The following is a 22,417-nucleotide window of genomic DNA, read 5'->3' on the forward strand; positions in this document are numbered from 1 at the left end:
AGAAAGGAATACACTTATTAAAAACGCACAGTTTTTCTCTTTCTTAAGCATCGACTCTTTGTTATTCTCATCTTTCGCATATTTTACTACTAATTCATACAACCGTGATTTACTTTTAGATGGCGTTTTTACAGGAAGAATAACCACGACATAGAGATATTCGGGAACATTGCATTTATAACTAGGAAAATTTGTTTAATTTTCATCAAATATGTCAGATCCCTATGGAGAGGTAAGTCACGTGAATACCGTATATTGCTCTTCATGTCCTTCACATATCTGCTATTTTAAGCGTGCCAATTTACCGCCTATTGGAAATGGAGCACCACCACCGCCGCTTATGCCTTTGCCGCCTGGCATGAGGCCGCCTGCACCGACATTTTTACCAAATATCCAACAGATTCCGCCTCCTCAACCTTGGCACAATACAGGACCTCCTGCAGAACAAAACACCAGTCAAGTTCCGCCACCAACTCAGCAGCAGCAACCACAACAGCCCCCTCCGGTTACCAATCAAAATGAGGTGGTGAATGGTAATTCTGATTCCGGAGACGGATCTTCGAATGGCGAGAGTTCAAATCAGGATGGCAAAGACGGTGCAAAATGTCCTGAAGTTGTACTGCCCAAGGCATTGGAGGATGTGCTAGCCTTAAAGGATCAGAGAGCAGCAGAGTTCGATGTGAATACTGAGGATTTTTCCAATGTTGATAATACTGGTCAACCTGCTGGACATTCTGGGGGCGTTATAAGCAATGATTATGCAGATGCTGGAGAAGATTCTGATGATGAAGGAGAGAATCTAGTAAATGGCAGTGCCCCGTCTAAAGCAGGCAAGTTAAGTAAAGTAGAAAAGAACAAAAAGAAAAAGCGGCGGAAGAAGCTGAACAAACAGATTAAAAGACAACAGGAGCAGGCACGCGTTGAAGAAAAATCTAGGGAGGCGGAAACAGTTGGAGATGATACTGAAGATAATCAAGAAAAACAAAAAGAGGACAGCTCCGAGAAGGAAGTAAAATCTAAGGAATCCAAGTCTAAACACGGTGACAGAAAGAAGGAGACTGAATCTAGTAGCAACGGCAAAGGCGACATCGAAGCCACCGCCGAAGATGTTACCATTGAGTAAGACCATTCAATCAATCTAATATTTAATAATGTAACACATTACCCTTCCTCCTAGGTATGTCCCTGAAAGAATTACTATCGCTGACTTAGCACCCATGTATCGCCAGTTTTATAGAGTATTTGAAATTTTCAAATTGGAAAACAAACCCAAGGTTTCAGAAAAGGAGAAAGCAGCAGCAGAGAATGCAGAAGCAAACTCCAATCAAAAGAAAGCTCTAAGTCGTGTTCCGGAAGAGGAAGAAGAGGAGGCCGATGAAGATAAGATCGAAGACAAAGAAAAGCTGTCAAAGAGAAAATTGAAAAAACTCACGCGCCTCAGTGTAGCTGAACTTAAGCAGCTGGTCTCCCGACCCGATGTGGTCGAAATGCATGACGTCACTGCCAGAGATCCCAAATTGTTGGTGCAGCTCAAGGCTTACCGCAACACGGTGCAAGTACCAAGACATTGGTGTTTCAAGCGAAAATACCTTCAGGGAAAACGGGGTATTGAAAAACCACCATTCGATTTGCCGGCATTCATTAAAAAAACGGGCATTATGGAAATGCGCGAATCGCTTCAAGAGAAGGAAGATGCAAAATCATTAAAGAGCAAGATGCGCGAACGAGTGCGTCCAAAAATGGGTAAAATTGACATTGACTATCAGAAGCTGCACGATGCCTTCTTCAAGTGGCAAACTAAACCCAAAATGACCATTCATGGCGATCTTTACTACGAGGGCAAAGAATTCGAAACACGCCTCAAAGAAAAGAAACCAGGAGACTTATCTGAAGAATTGCGTATAGCTCTGGGAATGCCTGTTGGGCCGAATGCTCACAAAATTCCACCACCATGGTTAATTGCTCAGCAGCGTTATGGCCCTCCTCCTTCGTATCCCAATCTTAAGATACCTGGTTTGAATGCTCCCATTCCTGAAGGCTGTTCATTCGGCTACCATGCGGGTGGGTGGGGTAAACCACCTGTTGACGAAAATGGCAAGCCATTATATGGTGATGTCTTCGGAACAAATATTGTGGATTTGGATGTGAGTATAACCAAGGTATTTCCAAAAATTCGTTTACAGAAATAATTCAATTATTCTAGAATGGCATTGATGAGGGTGACATTGAACGCAATCAATGGGGAGAATTGGAATCAGAATCGGAAGAATCTTCAGACGAAGAAGAAGAGGACGGTGAAGATATGACAAATCAACCCGACGAAAGTGGTTTGGTAACTCCGGCTGAGGGTCTGATTACGCCATCAGGACTCACCAGTGTGCCGACAGGAATGGAAACGCCCGAAAATATTGAATTGCGTAAAAAGAAAATTGAGCAGGAAATGGAAGAGTAAGTACTCATATTTTTCGGATCACCAGCACATTTTACTTAAAAAAATATATTCGTTTTTATGCAGCAATGAGACACCAGTTTTGTATCATGTTTTGCCTGAAAAACGTACTGACCGCATTGGCGCATCGATGATGGGTTCGACACATGTGTACGATGTCGGTGGGGTAAAACAGGCCGCAGCGAGAGCTACTGTTGCATCGGGTAGAGAAGGAACCGTTGAATTGGCCTTGGATCCCTCGGAGTTGGATATGGATAATGACGCAATGGCCCAACGCTACGAACAGCAAATGCGTGAACAACAAAATCATTTACAGAAAGAAGATTTGTCAGATATGTTGGCTGAACATGTTGCTCAGCAGAAATTCAAACGCAAACGTCAACAAGCCGACCCAGCCAAGACAACCAAGAAGTATAAAGAATTCAAGTTTTAAATCCATACGAAGGTACATTAGTTATTCGGTTCAATTAGTCTTAAATATTAATAAAGAGAATGTGGAAATATATTCTATCCATTCCCAAACAATGGATATACAAAAATGAAACGGATAATGCATCCCAATAACCTTACAAGCGATGAAACTGTGGAACACAGTCATTGTTTCCAAATAAAGATCAATGTTCCCAACAACTAAAAAAAAAATAGAACACCAATAACTAATTAATGTATTTAGTTTTTTGATTATATTTAGATTTATTTAAAGGTTTATGAATACTTAGTTCATAACGCTGTGACTCAATACCGATGTCATATACTTAAAAAAAGTTTAATTCTTGATTTTATAAAAAATAATCTAAAATAATCATGTCCAAACTTACCGCATTTAATATTCGGTAAAAAGAACCATAAATTACGTGATTACAGTACGAAACTAGAAATGTTTGGAAAGCAAACTAATATTCAATGTTCGAAAATGATATTGATGTGAAACATACATCTGATGCGGCATTGTTCTGTATCCTCATTATAGCGTACTTATTTAAATATTTACTAGACGATCAATCCTAATCATTCTTCCATTTGTTCGTTCAATTGGGCTAACAGAGCGGCACGTTTCGACTCCAACTCTGTTTCACTAAGCGCCTGTTCGTCATTTCGCGAACTATGAGACCGGTTGCTGGCAGCGGGACTAAGAGGTGTCACCGACCGTTGTTTGTCGTGGTGATGTTTGCGTTCCTTGTCTTTTTTATTCTTTTTTTCTTTCTTCTTTTTCTTGGGCTGCGATGCCAAGAGTTCTTCAATGGCCAATGTGGTCGGAGAACCGTTTATGGAGTTAGCGCGTTCTGATTCACATGATGACTGTAATGAAAATTAATTGAAAAACAAATAATAACCAAAGTTAACATTTTTTGCACTTACGTCTCTGGAAGATTTCTTGTTCTTCTTCTTTTTCTTCTTCTTGGAAACCCTGTCTATGCTATCAAGGCTCACACTCGAACTAACTGATATCTATAAAGACAAGAATATAATTAAAATGTAGTTAAAGACCATACTCATGTGCTTACCGATCTGGATCGTGATTTTCTTTTGCGTGGTCTCTCAATCTCGGCAGGATCGTTTTCAATATCCTTTAACAGAAAACAAAAAATTAATTATATTTTCTGGAAATAATTTTATTTTTACTTACAGATCTAGAACTGGATCTTAAACGTTTTTTGTGTTTCTTATTCTTTTTAGATTTCTTCGACCGCGAATGATGGTGTGTGCATGCATCTTCACTTTCTCTAACAAAGTCGTCCCAAATCTTTCGTACTCCAAGCTCTTTTTCATAAATAGCATAGGCTTCTAAATGCTCCACAAGCTTTTGCGCAGAATCGAATGGTTCATGTGGCGATACGTTCGCTTCCAACCATGCAGCCTTGATTTCATTCTCCAATTTTCGCAGACGCTTGGTTTCTTCTTTCAAACGTTCCTTTTCCAATGCCTCGGCCTTTTCAAGCAATGAGTTGTATGTTAGTTTAACATTGCCCGCGTCTAAAGTAGCCGACCTTTTATCTTCACACACAACAGTAGCAAAGTCCTCGAATGTAGTATTGGCCTTAACAACGAACTGTTTCTCTTTAAGTATTTCCTTGATGATTTTCTTTTCATCGTGATACCTTGCTTTCAAGTCTTCTACATAAAATTTAAATAGATCTAATGGCGTTGAGCCTGGTTGACCTAACATTGCAGAAAATCGAATGTCAGCGGAAATTATTGGGTAAAGTTCCACCCATAACGACATTGAAGTTAGCTTCCCTTCCTCATGTAGGGAATCTAGGAGTGTTAAGAAGTTGTCTCTGTTCTTGCGTTGCTGCCTCTTTTGTCTCTTCTTTTCCCTTTCTTTGTCTTCATCCTCTTCACGTTCAAGTGTGCGTATGTGTTCCTCAAAAACTATGAGAGCATCCTCTTTGTCCATACCTAGTAGATTTACGTCATTCTTAAAAGCAGAGTTCTCCAGAAGCATTACTTGGGCTTCAGCCCACGTGGTTGAATATGTTATAGAGGTCATAGATTCCAGAAGCTCTCCCAGCACTTTCATGTTTCTCTTTTTCATCATCCGAGCCTCCTCCTTTTCACGTTTTGCCAAATTAAAAATGCAATCCTCATAAATATCCCTTCGATCTGGCTCTGGTACTGATGTCCAAATTCTATTGCTGGCGAACAACTCTTCACACTTATAGTATCTTAATGTTGAGTTCATTTTATCACTGGTCATGAGAAACTTTTCCAAATCCTCTTTGGCCTTCTTAGCTTTAAGTCTTGCCTCCTCTTTCTCATCTTTTAGTTTTTGAGTTTTGTAGGCATTGAATGTCTGTTTCTTTTCATTTAGATTTTTAAAAGAGTTATAGCGGGGATCCTTTGAAAGAATTTTGACACATTGATCCCAGTTGGCGTTGGAGGGAACATTCTTCTCTTTTAAGAGCTCCTTAAATGCTTCAATGGCTTCTTTCTTGTCTTTAAACACAATTTTGTTATCATCTGATGATTCTTTCTTATCTGGAAGTAGAAATAAAGTCATACGTTAGGAAAAGTCATCTTCATTAAACACCAAATTCTAACAACTTTACTTTCTTTATCCTCTTTGTTGGAGGTTGGAATTTCAATGGCAGCCAAAGTTGCCGCCATAGCTTGGTCCAAAGCAGACGAGGAATTCTCGTTACTACCTGGGGTTAAGGGCGAATGAATATCGGGTGTATGAATCTTTGCTACGGTTGGTAGGGTGGCAGGCAATATACTAGCTAGTGCTGCGGGTGGGACAATTCCGGCCAAGCTGGAAGAAGTCATAGCAGCAACCGCTTTTGCTGCTGCAGCAGCTCTGAAATAAATACGTACATAACAAATTCGTTCATGCCAACAAAAAATACACGAAAAATCTTACTCTTCAGCTTTTACTTTTGCCTGCATATCTAAAAATTCTGGCGGCGGATCCCATCTAGATTCTTTGGTGGTTACATTGTGATAGTAGACTTTCCCTGCATCCGAGCGATACTCCTTCCATGGACACTGATGCTTCAAGCGTTCTGCCGGTGTCATTAAAACCTCTGGCTTCTCCCAGGAACTTTGCTTGGTAATGTTGTTGTAGTAATAGGGTCTGCCATCGGGAGCCTTGTGTTCTGTCCATTCAGTATTTGGCGGGGCTGAACCAAATGCAGCAGCCAATTCAGCTGGTGGAGGAGCTCCAAATCCAGGTGGAGGTATATTGAACTGAGGAACTACAGGTGGAAATGCCATACCGCCCAAAGCAGGAGGAGCACCAGCTGCTGGTGGTAAATTCATTTTAATACGTTTCTCCCAAGCTACCGATGTTGACAGTTCTCAGTTGTCTTCTTTTCTCTCTCACTTTTCACCGTCTGATATAGCTTTTTTCAGCATAACCTCAAACTGTCAATTGCAGCGTCGTCTTTCCCGACACTTTTAACAATAGGCTTTCAGCGAACTTTGTGTTTTCCAATGTTTTCTTTAACTTGATATAGTTTTTTGAACAACAATATAATTATTTACAAACTGTACATTTTTTTATTGGACAAAAAACAATCGGAAACCATTTACGATACGCCGGAATCAGACAACGAAGCAGAACGATTTCCTCGACGGCGGCGGTGTTTCATGTGTCAAATAAATGACGGCGGCGCGCTGTGTTTTCAGTGTCTCATTAACAAGCTAATGCAAGGCATACACGTTATGCAAGCCACATAAGGTACAACTGCTGGTACAATAAACTGGCAAAGTTTTGAAATTGAAAGTTTTAAATGAAAAAATATTCAACTTTGTAAAAATTGTTTTAAAAAGGAATATTATAGCTTCCGTTTGACATCGTATGGAAATACATATACAAATATACTTAGTTTTGAAATAAACCTTAAAAATTTATTGACATATGTATCAATGTTCGCAAGTATTGATGTATCTACCTGTATTCTTTTACCGTAAAACTTGGGAGAGGTTGTATTCAAATCAGTATTGTTTGTGGGCTAGTTGTACGAAGATGTGTCTAGGATGTACAAAATTTAAAAAATTCTGATTTTCTGCTCGTACCAGTCGATAGCAACGTTCGCAAAAACCACACGGATAAACCATAGTACGCACATTAAAATTATAGAAATAAAATCACGCAATTGCCAATTATAAAGGACACATTTAGTTCCGATGTCATCATAATTTAAAATGAATAAAGTTGTTCCAACTGTTGTAACGTATATGCCTTGCATTATACAAGCATACAATAATTCAATACCCTCAGCACACAGAGCCAACCTTTGTCGAAGAATAAAAGTAGGTGCATCAAAGCTAAAATTTTTCAAACTTTTTGTAAAAAATAAGTAGATTATTATATGTTTTTTTTTTTTAAAAACGAAGCCAATCGAAGGGTTATTATGATATGCATGTTTCAAAAGTTTTTAAAAATTTCAATAATTTTTCTTTGAAAAATTTTAATTCCAAAATTGGTTTGACAGTTCATTGTCCAAGCAGCTGGATCGATGCGACTACCTTTATTCTTCTACCATGGAGACAACACACAGAAAGCTGAATGTATAGAAAGTGGAGAAGGAATAAAAATTACGAGTGTCAAATGTATGTGTTCACTGAATGAACGAAGGGGCTAGTATCAAAGAAGCACCCGTTTACATAGTGCTAACAGTTTCTCTGTTCCAAAATTTTCCTTTGCGAAAAATTGTAGATTCTTGCATGTTCTAAACAGAGCAAATATGAATATTTTTTTCAAAATTATACATTTGACAACATATTATTGTCAAAATTTTAATTTATAAATTCATTGGATGTTGACAAATCAGAGATCGGTCTTTTTTTCAATGAAATATAAATTTAACAAGTTAAATTACAGAAAAAATACAGAGCTGAATATTATTGTTTCATATGAGGATACCTTGACTTAATTGTACCATGGTATTACTTTTTATTCAGTTTTATGACAGTTTCTCAGAGATCAGAGACTTCTAAATTCATACCACGTCTATGGCCAACATTAAAACAAACCACTACGGTGTATATTACATAATCAACATAATGTATAGTGAGTATTACCGCTGAGTAAAGGGTGCAAAAATACCGGGATCTTCACTACCGACGTCATTTTCAAAACTGCAGGATTCACATTGAATTTTGTGGCTTTCGTCGTAATTCTTACAACGGCTCTTTGATTTGATTTTTAAACACTTTCGATTTATTAAACTTTGAATTGTATAAAGGCTCGATGGTGCCACAATTCAAGTTCTTCATGAGTTCCGGGACTATCCCAACAAAAAAACTTTAGGCCCCTCTTTAAATAACAAATTCCATTGGTTAGGAGTCAAAAAAGTATCAATTTTGATGCCAACTAACTTTTTACGTTTTCAGGTTATTCTTGATTAAATTTACATTCATTATTTTTTTTTATGACACCAAAAAAAGAGAAAAAATATCAGCTGATACTTTCGCAATACCTTTTTATTGTACCATGAAAAAGACCTCTACCATCAGCACAAATTTAAAAAATTTGCCGACAGCTGATTTTAAACTCAATCCAAGTCGTTATTTGTCCCGTAAAAACAGGCAAACAGTTATTTAAATTAAAAAATTTTTTCGCTTTTATTTTCGCGTTATAAAAATAGAAACAAATGGCCTTTGTAATTTTTAATCGTTATCATTTTAATTTTTATTATTTCTGTTTTACTTTTCATTTCAACAATTTGTAAAAAACTTAATTTTTGGCCTTCTCTTACAAGGATAGGTCTTGAAATATTTATAAGGTAATTCAATACACAATGATAGGATTTGCTCCAATTTTTAATCAGTTCGCATTAGACCTTTTCTACAATTCTATTCTATTATTAAATTTAATCACATGCACTGAATTTGTTGATAACGAAGGCAGGCACCGATATTATCTTCTGGACTGCCTTTACCTCTACCATCACCGAAATGTATTCCCACATAAAAGGGTGTTACGGTCGATTCAATGCGACATGGCCACATCCCATTTGAGCAGAACTGCATGCCACAGTGCACGGGTTCACAACCGGGCAATGGTCCAAGACCAGTTCCAATGAAATCTTCCACAATACATGGCATTGTTATGCGATCACGACAACTGCTATAAAATTGCCGTTTTTGTCTTTCTGTTAAAAACTTGGCCTGTCTTGCACTGCGAAATCTCATTTCAAAAGCCGTTCGTAAAAATCCCAATAAGTCGAACCCCCCACTTGTTGGGCGCGGTCGCTTAGAGACATTCGATGGTGTCGGTCGAAATCTGGTATCACCATCCTGTCCATCGCCGGAACCTTGAACATCATCACTGAGAGCTGCGGTTGTAGAAGTGGTCGATGGGGTGGTTGTGGGTCTGGTAGTAGTAGTTGACAACGACGTGGCCTCTGAACTTTCTTCGGGATCATCTGCACTTGGCGACGACATAGTTGATGCTGTCGTATCTGATGTTGCAGAGGAAGTTGCCATCGTAGCTGCAGTGGTCGCCATTGTTGATGATGAAGGTACTTCTGAGCTTTCATCCGGGTCATCGTTAGAAGGAGATGTTGTTGTTGTTGTTGAAGTTGCAGTTGATGTTGTAGTAGGGACTGATGTCGTTGTGGCTGTTGGCGTTGTCGTGGCAACAGTTGAAGAAGACATAACAGCTTCGCTAGATGTAGCAGTCGACATTGTGGCAACAGAAGTCGTACTGCTTGGAGAGGCGGTTGCCGATGTTGTGGCTGTGGTCATCATGTTCATTATATCCATAACATCGTCCGATAACACCTGCATTTGCATTTGATCCATTAAAGGCATACTCCCCATCGATGGCATATTCATAATACTAGATGGCATTGTTGCTGCTGGGGTAGCTCCAGCCCCTCCTCCACCACCATTTTGTGTTGGACTAGAAAACCTCATTGGCGTTCTAGGTCCGATACGAAATGATTGATCGTCGCATGGTTGGTACACGATGGAACACATGTCAACCTCTTGTCTCATGCAAATTCGATAGTTTTGATTGGCTAGATGGCGACCATTATCAGCGAAATTGAAAGTCTGGAAAATTGAAAATTACACATAAAATCGTTTACGAAAGTATTTTTTAATTTTAAGTAAAAAAGTTGAAAAATAGAACCGCTAGCGGTTTTATTTTATTTACTTAGGTCAATGTAATTTTTAGCATTTTCGAAGAAATTTAAACCCGTAATGGAAAAATTAAAATGCTTGTAATTTCGGCAATTAACAAAAGTCGCTAAGACCTACCGATAGATACCAATGTTGTCAACTTTAACTTCGTTTTTATATCAATATTTTGGGTTTCAAACTTATCGATTTTTGTCGGTAACCATAAAAAAAAGAGTTATAGAATCCCACTACCGGTGTTTATTAAACTACCCTTCAATGAAAGATTTCAATGAGCATAGTTCACTTAATTACCTGGAAAACTCCCTCGGCTCCATTAAAATACTGCAAACATCCAGCTGGGGCTCGTTGACTAAATGGAATTTGGGCTATGCGGATTTCCCACAGACGAGTTGGCAGAAATCTGGGGGCAAAGTGCAAATTAACTTCAATCTCCATGCTAGTATCTCCGGTTAAATTACGCCCCGGATATAAATCTTCATAGCGCAATGGTCTTAAGGAACCGTACAGGGTTTGTCGCGGAACCATTCGCCCACCAACGTCGTAGTAAACTATGAAAATTATACAGTCCATTATAAAATAATTTCTTTATCTTCATTATACACACCATGCTGTCCACTATTTTGACCGCACAAGGAAAATGTACCGCCCGGACCACCCGTTATATTAAAAACATCTCCATCACATACCCCAGTTCGGCGATTGGGCTGGCCCAGTATGAAATGATAGAAGTCAAAACGCAACTGACTGATGTCATCGTTCATTAGTTTTATTTTTAATTTGCAGTTGGTGATGTTGTTGGGCATGAAGCTGGGAAAACTGGGCGACACAAGGTAGGTAATGTTGTTGCTGATCGTTTCATTGCAATTGGCAATATCTAAAAGAAAGCAGTAAGTTCAATAAATTTCCTATTAAATTTCCCTAACCTCGGCTACTTACAAATACAACAAACTCCGAAACCATGGGCGCATTCACCTTTTGCCTGTCCACCTTTGTTGCGACACTCATAGGCATTGAAGCAGGTGCCAGTGCGGCGACCGTCGTTCGATAAGCACTCTCCATCCACGGGTACGGGGAATAAATGAATCACTAAAAATTGAATAAATTACGTTATCGAACTTCTAACTTTACTATATTACGATGGACATAAAATGAACTATATTTTTGTTTTCAGTTTTGTCTTTTTTTCTGAATCAGACAATAAACTAATTGTTTCTAAAACAATACGCACGTACTTTACAACGGATGTAGAAGGTAGTTAGAATTTACTCAGTATTAATTGTACCATAATTCTGTGCTCTGTTTGCAGAACTTGCAAGATTTTAAAAATTGATGTGCGACAACAGATTTTTCCTTCATGATATCGTAAAAAAAACCTGAGCTATGGTACTCTCGGACTTTTTACGAGTTGACGCCTGAAAGTAACATAAAATTTCGATTTAGGTAGAAGGTGTCAAAAGAAGAAATTTAAATTTGAGACGTATCCAATCCGAGTAAAAACTCTTCCTCTATACTACATCAAATAAAACTTATTTTACATCAAATTTCATTCCATAAAAAAATAGCATACATTTTTGTTAATAAAAGCCTTGTATTTTTTCCAAATTCGCTGAAAACTCTTTGATAATTTCACTGCACAGTAACCAGTTTGGGTTGAGGACTTGATAGTAGGTAGAAGGTTCTTAGGGCAAATGTTTTTTAACCATTATATAGTTTTCACCATATACAATAGGATCCCTATAGTTTAAGGTATATCTATTTAGAATAGAGTTTATGCAGATCTTTGGATTAAATTTAGAATTGTTGGTACAACAATCAGTCATACCGCCGCATTTTTTGGTATAGTCCCCTTATACGGATAAATCCGATTCCAAGCATTTTCTAAGTTTTGGTCATATTTTTCCTTTAAATTTACAAAATTATGGAATTTTGAATTCTTTTTATGTTGAAACACTATTTACATAATAGGTCCACCTCTTGGCAAGCCCTTATATAATGACACCACCTAACTTTAGATATTGCAAGGGTCCTGGTCATATTTTTCAATTTCCAATTCAATTCTGAACATTTTTTTTTTAACAAAATTATCGTGAATTATGAAATTTTGTGAAACAGTATTCAGTTTACTTCCTCTTAAGGCAAGAAAAAGCCAAGTTCTGAATTTGTCTATTTAGCATCTTATTAAATTGACACTTTTTGATTCTCAAACTAAAGTTAGCGACCAAATTTTCAGCAATTAAAGAAATTTGTCGGTATGTTAGTCGTTAAGACCTACCGACAGCTACAATGTTTTTAAATTTTAGTTCCTTTTTAAATGAACAATTTGCATTTGGAAGTGATAATCGTCTGTAACGGCAAAAACCGATAGCTTTAAAACGCACAATATTCGTGTAAATCTTGAATTAAAAGTTAGCAACGCTATTCCCGTCCGAAGGGGCTTAGCGACCACTTTATTTCAGTTCAGAAATTTTGTTAATTACGAAATTATAACCAATTAAAATACTGCTGTTATCGATAATTGTCGTTAATTGCGTAGTTAACTCATTAGGAATAGTAGTGCTGTTTATTGCATACTTTTAGGTTATGCAACGAAAAAAATCCATTATACCATGAACTCCAGAGTATTATACAAATTATAATGTATAAAAATCGTATCTATTTAAGTCTATAAGAATCCACAAAAAATACAACATTTTCTCATTAAACACTCTCTCTCTCACCTCTTTTATGTCGTTGAAAACTAACATCTTTCAAGCTGTCGATGATGGAGGACGTCGATGAGAAATTCATAAACGAATACAGATTCCAATTAAAATCCCTTGGAGTTTGCGTTGAGTCATTGGTTAGCGCATGCATATAGTTAGCCTGATGTGTTGGATCGGCATCGTCATAAATTCTGTAATCATCAGCACCTTGATGTTTGATGTCGGTTGCCCCTAAATCCTGTAGATCACCGTTCCAAATGTCATGATGCTTCAGAGGAGGCCAAGCGGCACGATTGACTTTGTTATCACTACTAGCAGCATGTGGCGGCGCCGCACCAACTACTGCCGACAACCAGGCTATTATCATTATTATTGTTGTTGTGTTGCATTTTAGTAAAAGGTATTTTCTTGTAAAATATTTGTAATGAGCACTGAGGTGGTTGTGTTGTTGTTGTGGTAGTGGCTGGCGATGATTAGCTATTTTGAAAAACACTTTCTTCTTCGTCTTCTTTTCGGCTATTGTATTAAAAATCGTATCTGTCGTTGTGTGTGTTATTGTTTTCAAAGCGAGTTCCATCGGTTTTGAATTTGAATTTAGTAATTTACTACGATTTCTTGGTTCGTATTGTTCTTCTTCTTTTCCTTGAGTTGTTATCTATGACTCTCGTTTTCGTTTCACAAAATCGACAACAGTTATTCTTCTAATGGACTATAAAATGTTTTGAATACTGAGTTGCGAATCTCTAATGGTTTTTTAAACGTTCTTTTGTAAAAATTATTAACAACAAAGAAACAAAAAACAAATAATCGTTTTCACTCAATGCGTGCTTGTGCTTTCCTTTTCACCGTCAATTTGAAAATAATCCATTGCTGTGCAATATTCTGCCTGCACACTTCCATGGACCACAGAGCCAAGAGATGCTGGTCAGCCAAACAAATGCTGGCTAAATGCCCATTATCAGCCTTGAAATAGACACAACGAGAGAGAGAGCTGAAATGCGTTAGACTTTTGCAGTATTGACATTACAAGTATTCACTTGATTTTGGCCAAACACACATACAGTCATACATTCATTTTCTTAGTGTAACATATACTGGGTTTATTTCTATTATTTGTAAATATGGAAATTGAAGAAATGATTGTTTTGTGGTTGTTGTTGTAGTTATTGTGGAGAAAACAAGTTGGTCACTTTTAGTCGGTATAGAATAAATTGTGTATGTGTCTTAAGTCTTTTGTTATTATCAATGAAAGTTTGCCTCTCAAATATTTCTCTAGCAACAAAGGAAGTTTGTCAACTAAGCGTTTCTTTATTCAAATTGTTTGGTTGTGATGCTTGAAGTATGTAGATAAACAATTGTAGCCTCACAGAGGCAAGTATTTATTTTCTTCTAAGCCAAAAGAAATTATAGAATTATTGTTTTTATTATTCTTAGCAAAAATCTTAATTTTAAGGAAATATACACTTTCAGAATTGTTTTAGAGCCAGGTTAAGACCAATATTTTTTATACACTCCACCATACATAGTATGGAGGGTATATTAACTTCGTCATTCCGTTTGTAACTCATCGAAATAATAATTTTAGACCCAACAAAGTATATATACTCTTGATTCTAAGACGATTTAGTCCTGTCCGTCCGTCCGTCTGTTTTAATCACGCTACAGTCAAAACAAATAAAGATAAGAAGCTAAAATTTTGCACAGATCTGTCTTTTGTTTTCAGGCAGGTCCAGTTCGAAGATAGGCTGTATCGGTCCACGATATCGTATAGCTCCCATATAACGGTACGCCCGATATTTCAATGATTTTAGACACATTTTTCAATGGAATTCTCTGAAATTCTACACAAGGAGTTCTTTGTGAGTACTTTAACCCCGATATCGTATAGTCCCCATATAACAGTTCCCCCGATATTCGGTATTTTGCTATATAGGTCCACAATATCATACATCCCCAATATATCGGCACCTTCCAATATTCGGTATTTTTAAGATAATAGAATTTTTAATGGATTTAATTTTTTTGAAAATTTCCTAATTGGTTGCAAATGGTGGAGGGTATTCAAAGTTCTTCCCGGCCGAAATTACTGCTTTTTTACTTGTTTTTTTTAATTGAGAAAGTTGAAAAATACTCACCGTCAAATAATATTGTTAAAAATATTTTTTTTTGTCAAATGAGTAGGGATTTTTTCTGAACGAAAATATTTAAAAAATTTGATGCTTATTACAGTGACTTAATTAAAATTATTAAACATTTTTACTCAGATCGTTTTTTTATCTTTGACTGACACCCACAATTGTTTAACTAAGGCTCTAAGGAAGTTACATGTCAATTATAATTTTTTTTTTTTATTTAATTTCCATTGTGTTTCACTATATAATGCCAATTATATTTAAAACCGTTATGTTAATTCCTTTCACATAATTCTGAAAGGGGAAAACCTTATTATTTGTTTATAAATAATGAAGACAATTTTACTTTCATAAAAATGAAAACAATAATGGAAATTATCTCACAATTTGAATGCATTTTCCCATGTCATGCCGTTGTACATTCCTGTTTATGTGCAGTGCAGTATGCTCCCAACTTCCGTAGAAACAAACATTAGCTAATTATGACACACCCGTTCATAGCCCACAACTTGCTTGTTGAACTTCAAAGATGATCTCTCAGACGGAAAAGTATCTCAGCTTGGTCTTCTCGTTTCGTCTTCATTAATTATGTGTATACGAACATTAATCGCGATCCACGTAATTATTTTTTCGAGCAGGAGATTTGTTTGTCGTTTTTTCTCTCCATTGTTAGCGAGTAACCAGCAAGAGACATTATCTCTGACAGTTTTGCGTTTCATTCATAACAAAAATAACAGAGATTTGTGAGAATCTTCAAAGAAGAAAAAAAATTCACTTTCATTGATTGTTTCTTGTAAATTTCTTTTGGTTGCTTTGGAAAAAATTGCTTAAATTCCGCTTTAAGCACCAATGATGCTGCAACGGATATTCCCACACCACAAATACATGCATGTGTACATATGTATGCGCTCGCGTTAAACATTGTTGCAAAGTCTACCGATTCTGCATTTGTATGTTGTTCATAGTTTCTGGAGCACATCATGGTCAACGCTGATGCATTTTTTGTAAATTGTTTGGAAAATTCCAGTTTTTCGTTTCTTTTTTCATTTAAGCTGTAATGATATGATTGTCGTGGGGTCGCAGAACAACATCTTTCCTTCTCGGTTTGTCTTTGTTATAAATATATTGGTCTTCTTCTTTGTTGAAGTATTTTTTTAATTTTCTTGTGGCTCACATTTATTCTCTTAAGAGGATGGAAGCGGTTTGGAATGGAAATGGGAGAGGTAGCGATATGGAAATTAAGTCCTAATTTATCAAAATAGTGTGAAAATTCTAATTACATTTTTCAAATTTGAACTGTATTTAAAAATAAAAATGGTAATAGTGCAACTAATTTTTGAAAGAAATTTAACAACGAAAAGTTCATTTTTTTAAGTCAACTCATCAATTTGTGATGGACAAATCTATTTAAATTTAATTTATTTAAATAAATGTAATTGCTATTTTCGAAATACTAAGTTTATATCTTAATTAGCTCTTTGACAAAACGGCCTTAACATACTGCACTAAAGAAGGTTGTACATAGGATTTGTTAGTACATGAGTTATCATGTGGTCTGTTCCGGAACCTGAAAAGAATCTAGTAGTTTTGCGAATTTGGAGTTCTGGAACAGGTTTCTAATTTTTTTTTTTCAAAGTGTGTGACTTTATATTTAATCCAAACAAAGAGACATATAAACGGTCAGGTGTATAACTCCTATAAGTTAACCCTGAAAATAGCTATTTTCGAGACTCTAAGATTTTCATTTATATCGTGACCACATCTATGAGATCGCTCCTCGTCGCTATGAAATTGTTGCAGGCATAAGTTTTGTCATTGCCATGTGATGATGTTGTTGTAAGTCTCAGATGTAGTTGTTGGAAGAAAAAATCAGGTTAAACAGCAACCGCTACAAGACGAATCGGCTAGCAACGGCGGCAGCAAAAACTGCCACTTATTGCAGTAACAAGAACATCAAAAGAAGAAAGTTTTTTACTTTGCTTTGGAAAGAAGTTGTTGTTGTTGCTGGAACTGGTAGAATAATGTACAATGAAATCACTTAAAAATATCTGACGCTGAATATACAGAGCATTTAATAAGACGACATTGTATGAATCTCACATAACCGTACAATGTTGGTTTTGATTTTGTTTTTGCTCTCATGTTGCGGTCAGGATGACACAGAAAAAGTAGAAAATTACCAGTTTAATTTTCATTGAATCTTTAAATGATGTCTTTTATAAATATCCGAGGTTTGCATGTCTCAAAAACTCTATAGTTTGGATCAAGGAGATAAAGAGGCATTTTTGTCTAGCAAACAAAGCTCAGTTAATGACCTATCGTAACGATCCTATATTTAAAGTTTTGAATGACAACCTTCCTTTCTAAAATACTCCAGACACAATAGTTCAACGGATTGGTATTCGGAGATATTGGTGGCCATTGTGCGCTGGAATTGAAGCGTGGTAATGCTGGAGTGCTCTAACGATAGTCACTTGTGGTTTTCCAACCAAATGTAAAGAAATCACACTATAACGCTTGAATTCCATAATGAAAAACTTTTTTTCTGGAAAATTCTCCCAAATTCTCCCCCACACTCAGAAAAATTGTATTCAGCCGTTTCATCACCATACCTCTTAACCGTATCATGGATAGAATTATTGAGAGATAATCTCGTGCAATCATAATTTTATTTAAAAAATACCTTTCTAAATTGACAAAGAAAAGCCATACTTACACAAACCAGAGATGAAACCTATTTTCTATGAAATTCAATCATTTAAAATTTTTGATTTTTTTGGAGTTGACTTAAAAATTTAGAAAACTCATTTAGATTATTCTTCGCGTTTATTCTTATCGTCATACAGAAACAGACCTTAAGTCAGTACTGAATAACATAATATTTTCCGTTCTTCCTCTATGATATAAAATAAATATAAGATAAAATAAATTATTCAAAATCATATGCATTTTTGAAATTCTAACCAATTATAAAAAATAGCTTAAATTTGTTGCAGACTCTGGATATTTCCTACTCTTTTTAGTTTACTTTAATTCCTATCTGGTTATCCTTTTTTTCGACAACTTCAGCGGGCCATCAAATCGGTAAGCATACCTACCTCTTTGCTCTCCGCCGCCCCTATGCGATTTATATTTTAAGTACAAAAACACCATTGATGTTATATTTTGAATACATATGTGTTTGTAGGTATGTATGTATGTTTGTTTATATTTTATTTCGATTTTTTGGAAGTGGGTTATTTATGTAGTTAAACTTACATATCTATAGCTAGGTTCAGTTAATAATAAATTAATAATGAAAAAAATTACAGCGAAGTAATAAAAAAAGGAATAGAAAAAATGCGAATTTCAAAAGAATTCCAATGGGGGAAATTCTAAAGAAAATCTATTAAAAATATACAGTGTACCCTACACTGCAATAAGCAATGTAGTGCACATCGATAATCACAATTATATATTGACAAGAATATATAACCGATTATTTGCTCAGGGGTTTTGCCTTAATGGGATAACTTACGATAGTATCGTAATTTTTATGGACAACTTAAAAAATATCGCAAAAATATTAAAGCTTAAATAAAAGACCAATAATGAGCCTTGCTAGCGGGCCTTTGGGCGCAATGATTAGTGGATGGGGTTCAGAAGTAAAGTTTTAAGGGGCTACAATGAAAATCTTCTCATATTCTGATATTTTACAAAGATGAAACCAATGCCCAACTATTCAGTTGCAGAACTTTCTAAACAAAGATGTTCGTCGTCGTTCAGCCAAAATAAGTATTGGCGAGATTTTGATTTGTTTTTGTTTTGGGAAAGTCTGGTGGCAGGTTTCTGGCAGCTTGGGTTTAGTTGGAAAAAGTTTGCTTAAATTTACAACAGAAGAGGTGTGGTGGTGGAAATGCAACGGCGTGTGTCCATCGATGTGTGTTTGATTGAAGTTACAAGCTTCTATAGTGGCTCCAGTGTCGTCGGACCATTTGGACTGGCTTCCAGTTTGCGCCAAACAACATTACACATCTCGCGTACCAAAGCCTTTTCACCGTCATCCATTTGATCGATGGCATTGCCGGTTAGATGGCCCAATCTATCGCGTTCTAGTTGTTCTCTGACTTCTAAAACTTGTAGAGCTCGTACAACAGCTTCTGGCCGACCAGATATGGGATCAACTAAGCCATCATTTAATGCAGATGGCGACGACGATGTCGATGTTTGTGTTGTTAGTTTTTGGTTTTGGTGATTTGTTACTGCTGTTGTTGTGACATTTGTTGGCTGATGCAGTTGCTGCTGATGCTGTTGTTGCTGCTGCGTCGTATGCTGTTGTGATGGTCGATGTTGTTGCTGCTGTTGTTGGCTTGCCATGTTGGCTGTTGTTGCCGCGTTCGTAGTGTTGGTCAAACGTTCCTCCTCCAATTGCTGTATGCGTCGTTCCAAAGATCGCACGTACTGGAGTGTTTGGTCTTGCAGTGTTGAACGTAAATGCAGATCCTGTTAGAAAATACAAAAACAAAAAAAAGAGAACAAAAACAACAACAAACAATAATTGTTAGCGAATTTCTTTCCTATGGCATTTATGGTACATGGACTATATTCTATTCTAGTTTTGTATTTACCGGTAATTGCCTCTCGTAGTTTCTCAAAGCAGTTATGTTTTCATCGGCATTTGTACTTGAACTTGAACCGTCGCCGTCGTCTCTCAACGTGTTGCGAGTAGAGGCACCACAGTTCACACACAACGAATTGGCCGCAATGTGAGCCCTCTCTTCGTCCAAATAAAGGCAGAGTTCTTTCAGTTCCAAATTATCGGTGATGAGTTCTTGTTGTTTATCATCCAGCTGACGTAGTTTATTCTGAAATGGAACAGAGGAAAAATATCAAGTTATCAATCAGTTGTTTTAGCAAAAGGCATAAATGCTTTATTTAGAGCGACAACAGCGGCCCAAGATTCTATAATTTCAACCTTCTGTTTTTATTAGCTAACTGTCGGAAAATGAACTTCAAGGGAATCCCTTTTCTATAGTTTAACAAATTTTTGAAAATAGTTTAACTTCTTCTTCAACTGCTTTGGAGGAGCCTAACAACTTTAACAACAACTTTGTATCTCACCCTCCCGTTTCTTTCACCCAAAATGATGTAGTCCAAAATCGCTTGGTCTCAAGATAAAATTACTTCTTTGGAACCAAATAGTTGGCTGGATATATTTGACATTCGAATGGGTGTACTAATCCGTCTTGCTCTCAAAAATCTGTCTGGGAAAACGGTACTAGATCGGCGTAATCGTAATGATACGAATAAGCTTCTCAGATTTTGATCTAGTTTCAAATGGATAGTCCTCTAAACAAAGATCCTAATTTAAAATCCTATAAAATAAAATTTGCTAACATTCATTCATTTGTTCAATTTTTTTGATGATCAATTTTCCAAATCGGCTCCGTTAGCAGTTTTTAAAGCTGAGAAAATTCATTCAATAAAATTACATATGTAGATCTATGCTTTTAAGACCTTTTACAAATAATGTATGCCCTGGATACAACTGAAATCGTTGTTTATTTCAAAAAAAAAAAAAAAAAAATACCCACCTGATATGCTGCCACCTCTTGTCGCATTACACTCGCTGTATAACGACCAAAACGCTGCCATTCGCGAGCTAGTTTTCGACCCTTCTGCCGGTCATCGTCCAGAAAACAACACAAATCTCGGAGTTCCTGATTGTCATCCATGAGCCGTTGATTTTGCTCTTTTAGGGCGCGCAATTCATTGATCAGCGACTGTAGCTGGCGATTCTGCTCGGCAGTCAGGCGGCCAGCCGTCGACGGTATGCCACCTGTACCACTGGACGTGACCGAGGCATTTGGTGAAGGATGATCTTGATCGGATTTGCGTACAAATTTTAACATATCCTGTTGTTGCTGTTGTAGCTGCTGTTGCTCCGTCAATGCCGATTGATGGCCGTTTAGCAGGTTGTTCGGGTTGTTGTTGCTGTTGTTGGTTGTGGTGCCGTTCGTTGTTGTTTGATTAACACTCCGCAATCGCTGTTGCAGTTGTGATTGATTAGTTTGTTGTTGGTGTTTCTGTTGCAAGTAACGCGAGTTGCTGGCGGAGGCGTTCTTCAAGGAGTCGGGTATGAAGACGCTGGAGAGTTGTGGTATATCCGGGGGATATTTTAGGTTGCCCAAATGACCGTTGCTCTGAGTCTCCGGAAAGTATGATGTATAACCGTTGGAGGTGCCCGTACTGCTCTTGGTGCCGTTTGTTAATCGTTGCGAATGCAAATTCTTCAGAATGCCAGTCGTGTGTTGTGGTTGTTGCTGCTGGCAGTTACTGTTGTTGGTGTTGGATGGCTGTGGCGGTGGTTGATAGCGCGGCGGTATGGAGTGGGCTGGAGCCTTTAGATTTGTTGCCGATTTCAGAGATTGCAAATGATAAAAACTTCTTCTGTTCGAAGGATTCGTCAATTGGTCGGTGTTGGCGCCACTCAGAGCTGTTGTTGTGCCCGCCGCCGTCGTTGAAATCGTTTGGGTTTGTGTGGTACCCACGGCCCCTAACGACGATGACGCCGATTGGACGGTATGCAGTTGTTGGCCTGGTGTGGATGGCTGATGTATTGTCGCTACTGTTTGTAATTGATTCGCTTGGGGTGGTTGGGTGACCGTACCAGACGTTGCAACCGTTATATGTTGGTGTTGTTGTTGTTGCTGCTGCTGCAACGTTGCTGAGGGAATAAAGGAACGCCTTTGATGTTGTTGCGGTGCCTGCAATTTGCTTAAACCGATGGCCGATGATGATGACTTCAAATTTGTGCTGTGCTGCGACTGATGCTGTTGCTGGAGGCTATTGGGAGAAGGTTGTAGTTGATTGGTGGCGTGGTGTTGGTGGTGCTGATGACTCGATGGGTGGGGGTTAGTATGCAAAAACGTTTTGCTGGATGACGATGATGATGCCGTGGTCGTTGTTGTTGCTACTGCAGCATTTGCGTTTGCACTCACAATCAAATTTCCATTAATTTTATGTGTGTTGGTGACGGCAGACATTGTCAGTCGTTGTGTTACCATTTATGGTGGCACAAAATGCACGTTGCCGTTTTGGTTTTTTGTGTTGTTGTGTTCTCTGGAAGAGCTTTAGGGTTTATTTTCGGGGGCGAAAAAAACCCTACTTAAAATACTTCTCTGGAAATCATTATGTCGGTTGGTTGCATGCACATTTTTTTTTTGGTTTTTTTGGGCAAAAAGCGTCTCACCACAGCTCCAACCTACGAAAGAGAGAAACAGAAAACGAGGAAAATACAATTATTGCAATTAGTTGCTGACTTCAGTTGATAGTAGTAGCTAGTAAATATGATGCAAGCAATTCGACGGCACAGTCATAAGCAGACTAAAGACGCACATAAATGATGTGGTAATTTTTTTTAGCTTATTTTAACCCTTTAAAATGTGGTTCAAAATTTGGCGCCGTGTTCGTTATCAGCGAATGGAATATATTTCCTCAAAATGATTTGGAAAACAGCTATGTTTTAAAATTCATACTCTTGGAAAAAACACTTTTATGCA

General features: G+C 37.3%; 4 protein-coding genes across 5 annotated transcripts; 1 reads left to right on the forward strand and 3 right to left on the reverse strand.

Moving 5' to 3' along the window:
* The first annotated feature begins 87 nt into the window (after window positions 1-87).
* Window positions 88-3,091, forward strand: LOC101893469 (splicing factor 3B subunit 2). The gene is made up of 5 exons (XM_005180285.4): window positions 88-232; window positions 293-1,119; window positions 1,178-2,144; window positions 2,204-2,448; window positions 2,516-3,091. The coding sequence occupies exons 1-5, from the start codon at window positions 212-214 to the stop codon at window positions 2,880-2,882; spliced, it is 2,427 nt and encodes an 808-aa protein (XP_005180342.2). The 5' UTR covers window positions 88-211; the 3' UTR covers window positions 2,883-3,091.
* Window positions 3,092-3,109: 18 nt separating this feature from the next.
* LOC101893132 (pre-mRNA-processing factor 40 homolog A) lies at window positions 3,110-6,536 on the reverse strand. 2 transcript variants are annotated; one of them, XR_225519.4, is made up of 7 exons: window positions 5,811-6,536; window positions 5,500-5,747; window positions 4,077-5,428; window positions 3,955-4,017; window positions 3,809-3,898; window positions 3,385-3,748; window positions 3,110-3,320 (listed from the first exon to the last, which is right to left on the reverse strand). XR_225519.4 is itself a non-coding variant. In XM_005180283.4 (6 exons), exons 1-6 carry the CDS (start codon window positions 6,206-6,208, stop codon window positions 3,458-3,460), a joined length of 2,442 nt encoding a protein of 813 aa, XP_005180340.2. In that variant the 5' UTR covers window positions 6,209-6,536; the 3' UTR covers window positions 3,110-3,457. The 2 variants fall into 2 exon arrangements, 1 of the variants encoding a protein (XP_005180340.2); XM_005180283.4 differs by having other exon boundaries at window positions 3,110-3,748.
* Window positions 6,537-8,698: 2,162 nt separating this feature from the next.
* Window positions 8,699-13,614, reverse strand: LOC101894483 (uncharacterized). The gene is made up of 5 exons (XM_005180291.4): window positions 12,760-13,614; window positions 10,979-11,128; window positions 10,647-10,916; window positions 10,334-10,590; window positions 8,699-9,952 (listed from the first exon to the last, which is right to left on the reverse strand). Exons 1-5 carry the CDS (start codon window positions 13,319-13,321, stop codon window positions 8,771-8,773), a joined length of 2,421 nt encoding a protein of 806 aa, XP_005180348.3. The 5' UTR covers window positions 13,322-13,614; the 3' UTR covers window positions 8,699-8,770.
* A 5,058-nt stretch (window positions 13,615-18,672) lies between these two features.
* Window positions 18,673-22,119, reverse strand: LOC131805501 (putative uncharacterized protein DDB_G0271606). Its single transcript, XM_059128706.1, has 3 exons — window positions 20,450-22,119; window positions 19,484-19,720; window positions 18,673-19,358 (listed from the first exon to the last, which is right to left on the reverse strand). Exons 1-3 carry the CDS (start codon window positions 21,920-21,922, stop codon window positions 18,822-18,824), a joined length of 2,247 nt encoding a protein of 748 aa, XP_058984689.1. The 5' UTR covers window positions 21,923-22,119; the 3' UTR covers window positions 18,673-18,821.
* Between the last annotated feature and the right edge of the window lie 298 nt (window positions 22,120-22,417).

The sequence above is a fragment of the Musca domestica genome, unplaced genomic scaffold (assembly GCF_030504385.1).
Source record: "Musca domestica strain aabys unplaced genomic scaffold, Musca_domestica.polishedcontigs.V.1.1 57, whole genome shotgun sequence".
Taxonomy (NCBI): domain Eukaryota; kingdom Metazoa; phylum Arthropoda; class Insecta; order Diptera; family Muscidae; genus Musca; species Musca domestica.

Excerpts from the sequence above, each read along its gene's own strand:
- LOC101893469 (XM_005180285.4), top strand. The coding sequence starts at position 212 with ATGTCAGATCCCTATGGAGAG. Across the intron at positions 233-292 it reads TGTCAGATCCCTATGGAGAG|CGTGCCAATTTACCGCCTAT; the intron begins GTAAGTCACGTG and ends TGCTATTTTAAG. Across the intron at positions 2,145-2,203 it reads CAAATATTGTGGATTTGGAT|AATGGCATTGATGAGGGTGA; the intron begins GTGAGTATAACC and ends CAATTATTCTAG.
- LOC101893132 (XM_005180283.4), bottom strand. The coding sequence starts at position 6,208 with ATGAATTTACCACCAGCAGCTGGTGCTCCTCCTGCTTTGGGCGGTATG. Across the intron at positions 3,899-3,954 it reads GAAAATCACGATCCAGATCG|ATATCAGTTAGTTCGAGTGT; the intron begins GTAAGCACATGA and ends TTGTCTTTATAG. Across the intron at positions 3,749-3,808 it reads ACAAGAAATCTTCCAGAGAC|TCATCATGTGAATCAGAACG; the intron begins GTAAGTGCAAAA and ends TTTTCATTACAG.
- LOC101894483 (XM_005180291.4), bottom strand. The coding sequence starts at position 13,321 with ATGGAACTCGCTTTGAAAACAATAACACACACAACGACAGATACGATT. Across the intron at positions 11,129-12,759 it reads TTTTCAACGACATAAAAGAG|TGATTCATTTATTCCCCGTA; the intron begins GTGAGAGAGAGA and ends TTCAATTTTTAG. Across the intron at positions 9,953-10,333 it reads GAGCCGAGGGAGTTTTCCAG|ACTTTCAATTTCGCTGATAA; the intron begins GTAATTAAGTGA and ends TCAATTTTCCAG.
- LOC131805501 (XM_059128706.1), bottom strand. The coding sequence starts at position 21,922 with ATGGTAACACAACGACTGACAATGTCTGCCGTCACCAACACACATAAA. Across the intron at positions 19,721-20,449 it reads AAGAGGTGGCAGCATATCAG|AATAAACTACGTCAGCTGGA; the intron begins GTGGGTATTTTT and ends GTTCCATTTCAG. Across the intron at positions 19,359-19,483 it reads ACTACGAGAGGCAATTACCG|GATCTGCATTTACGTTCAAC; the intron begins GTAAATACAAAA and ends ATTTTCTAACAG.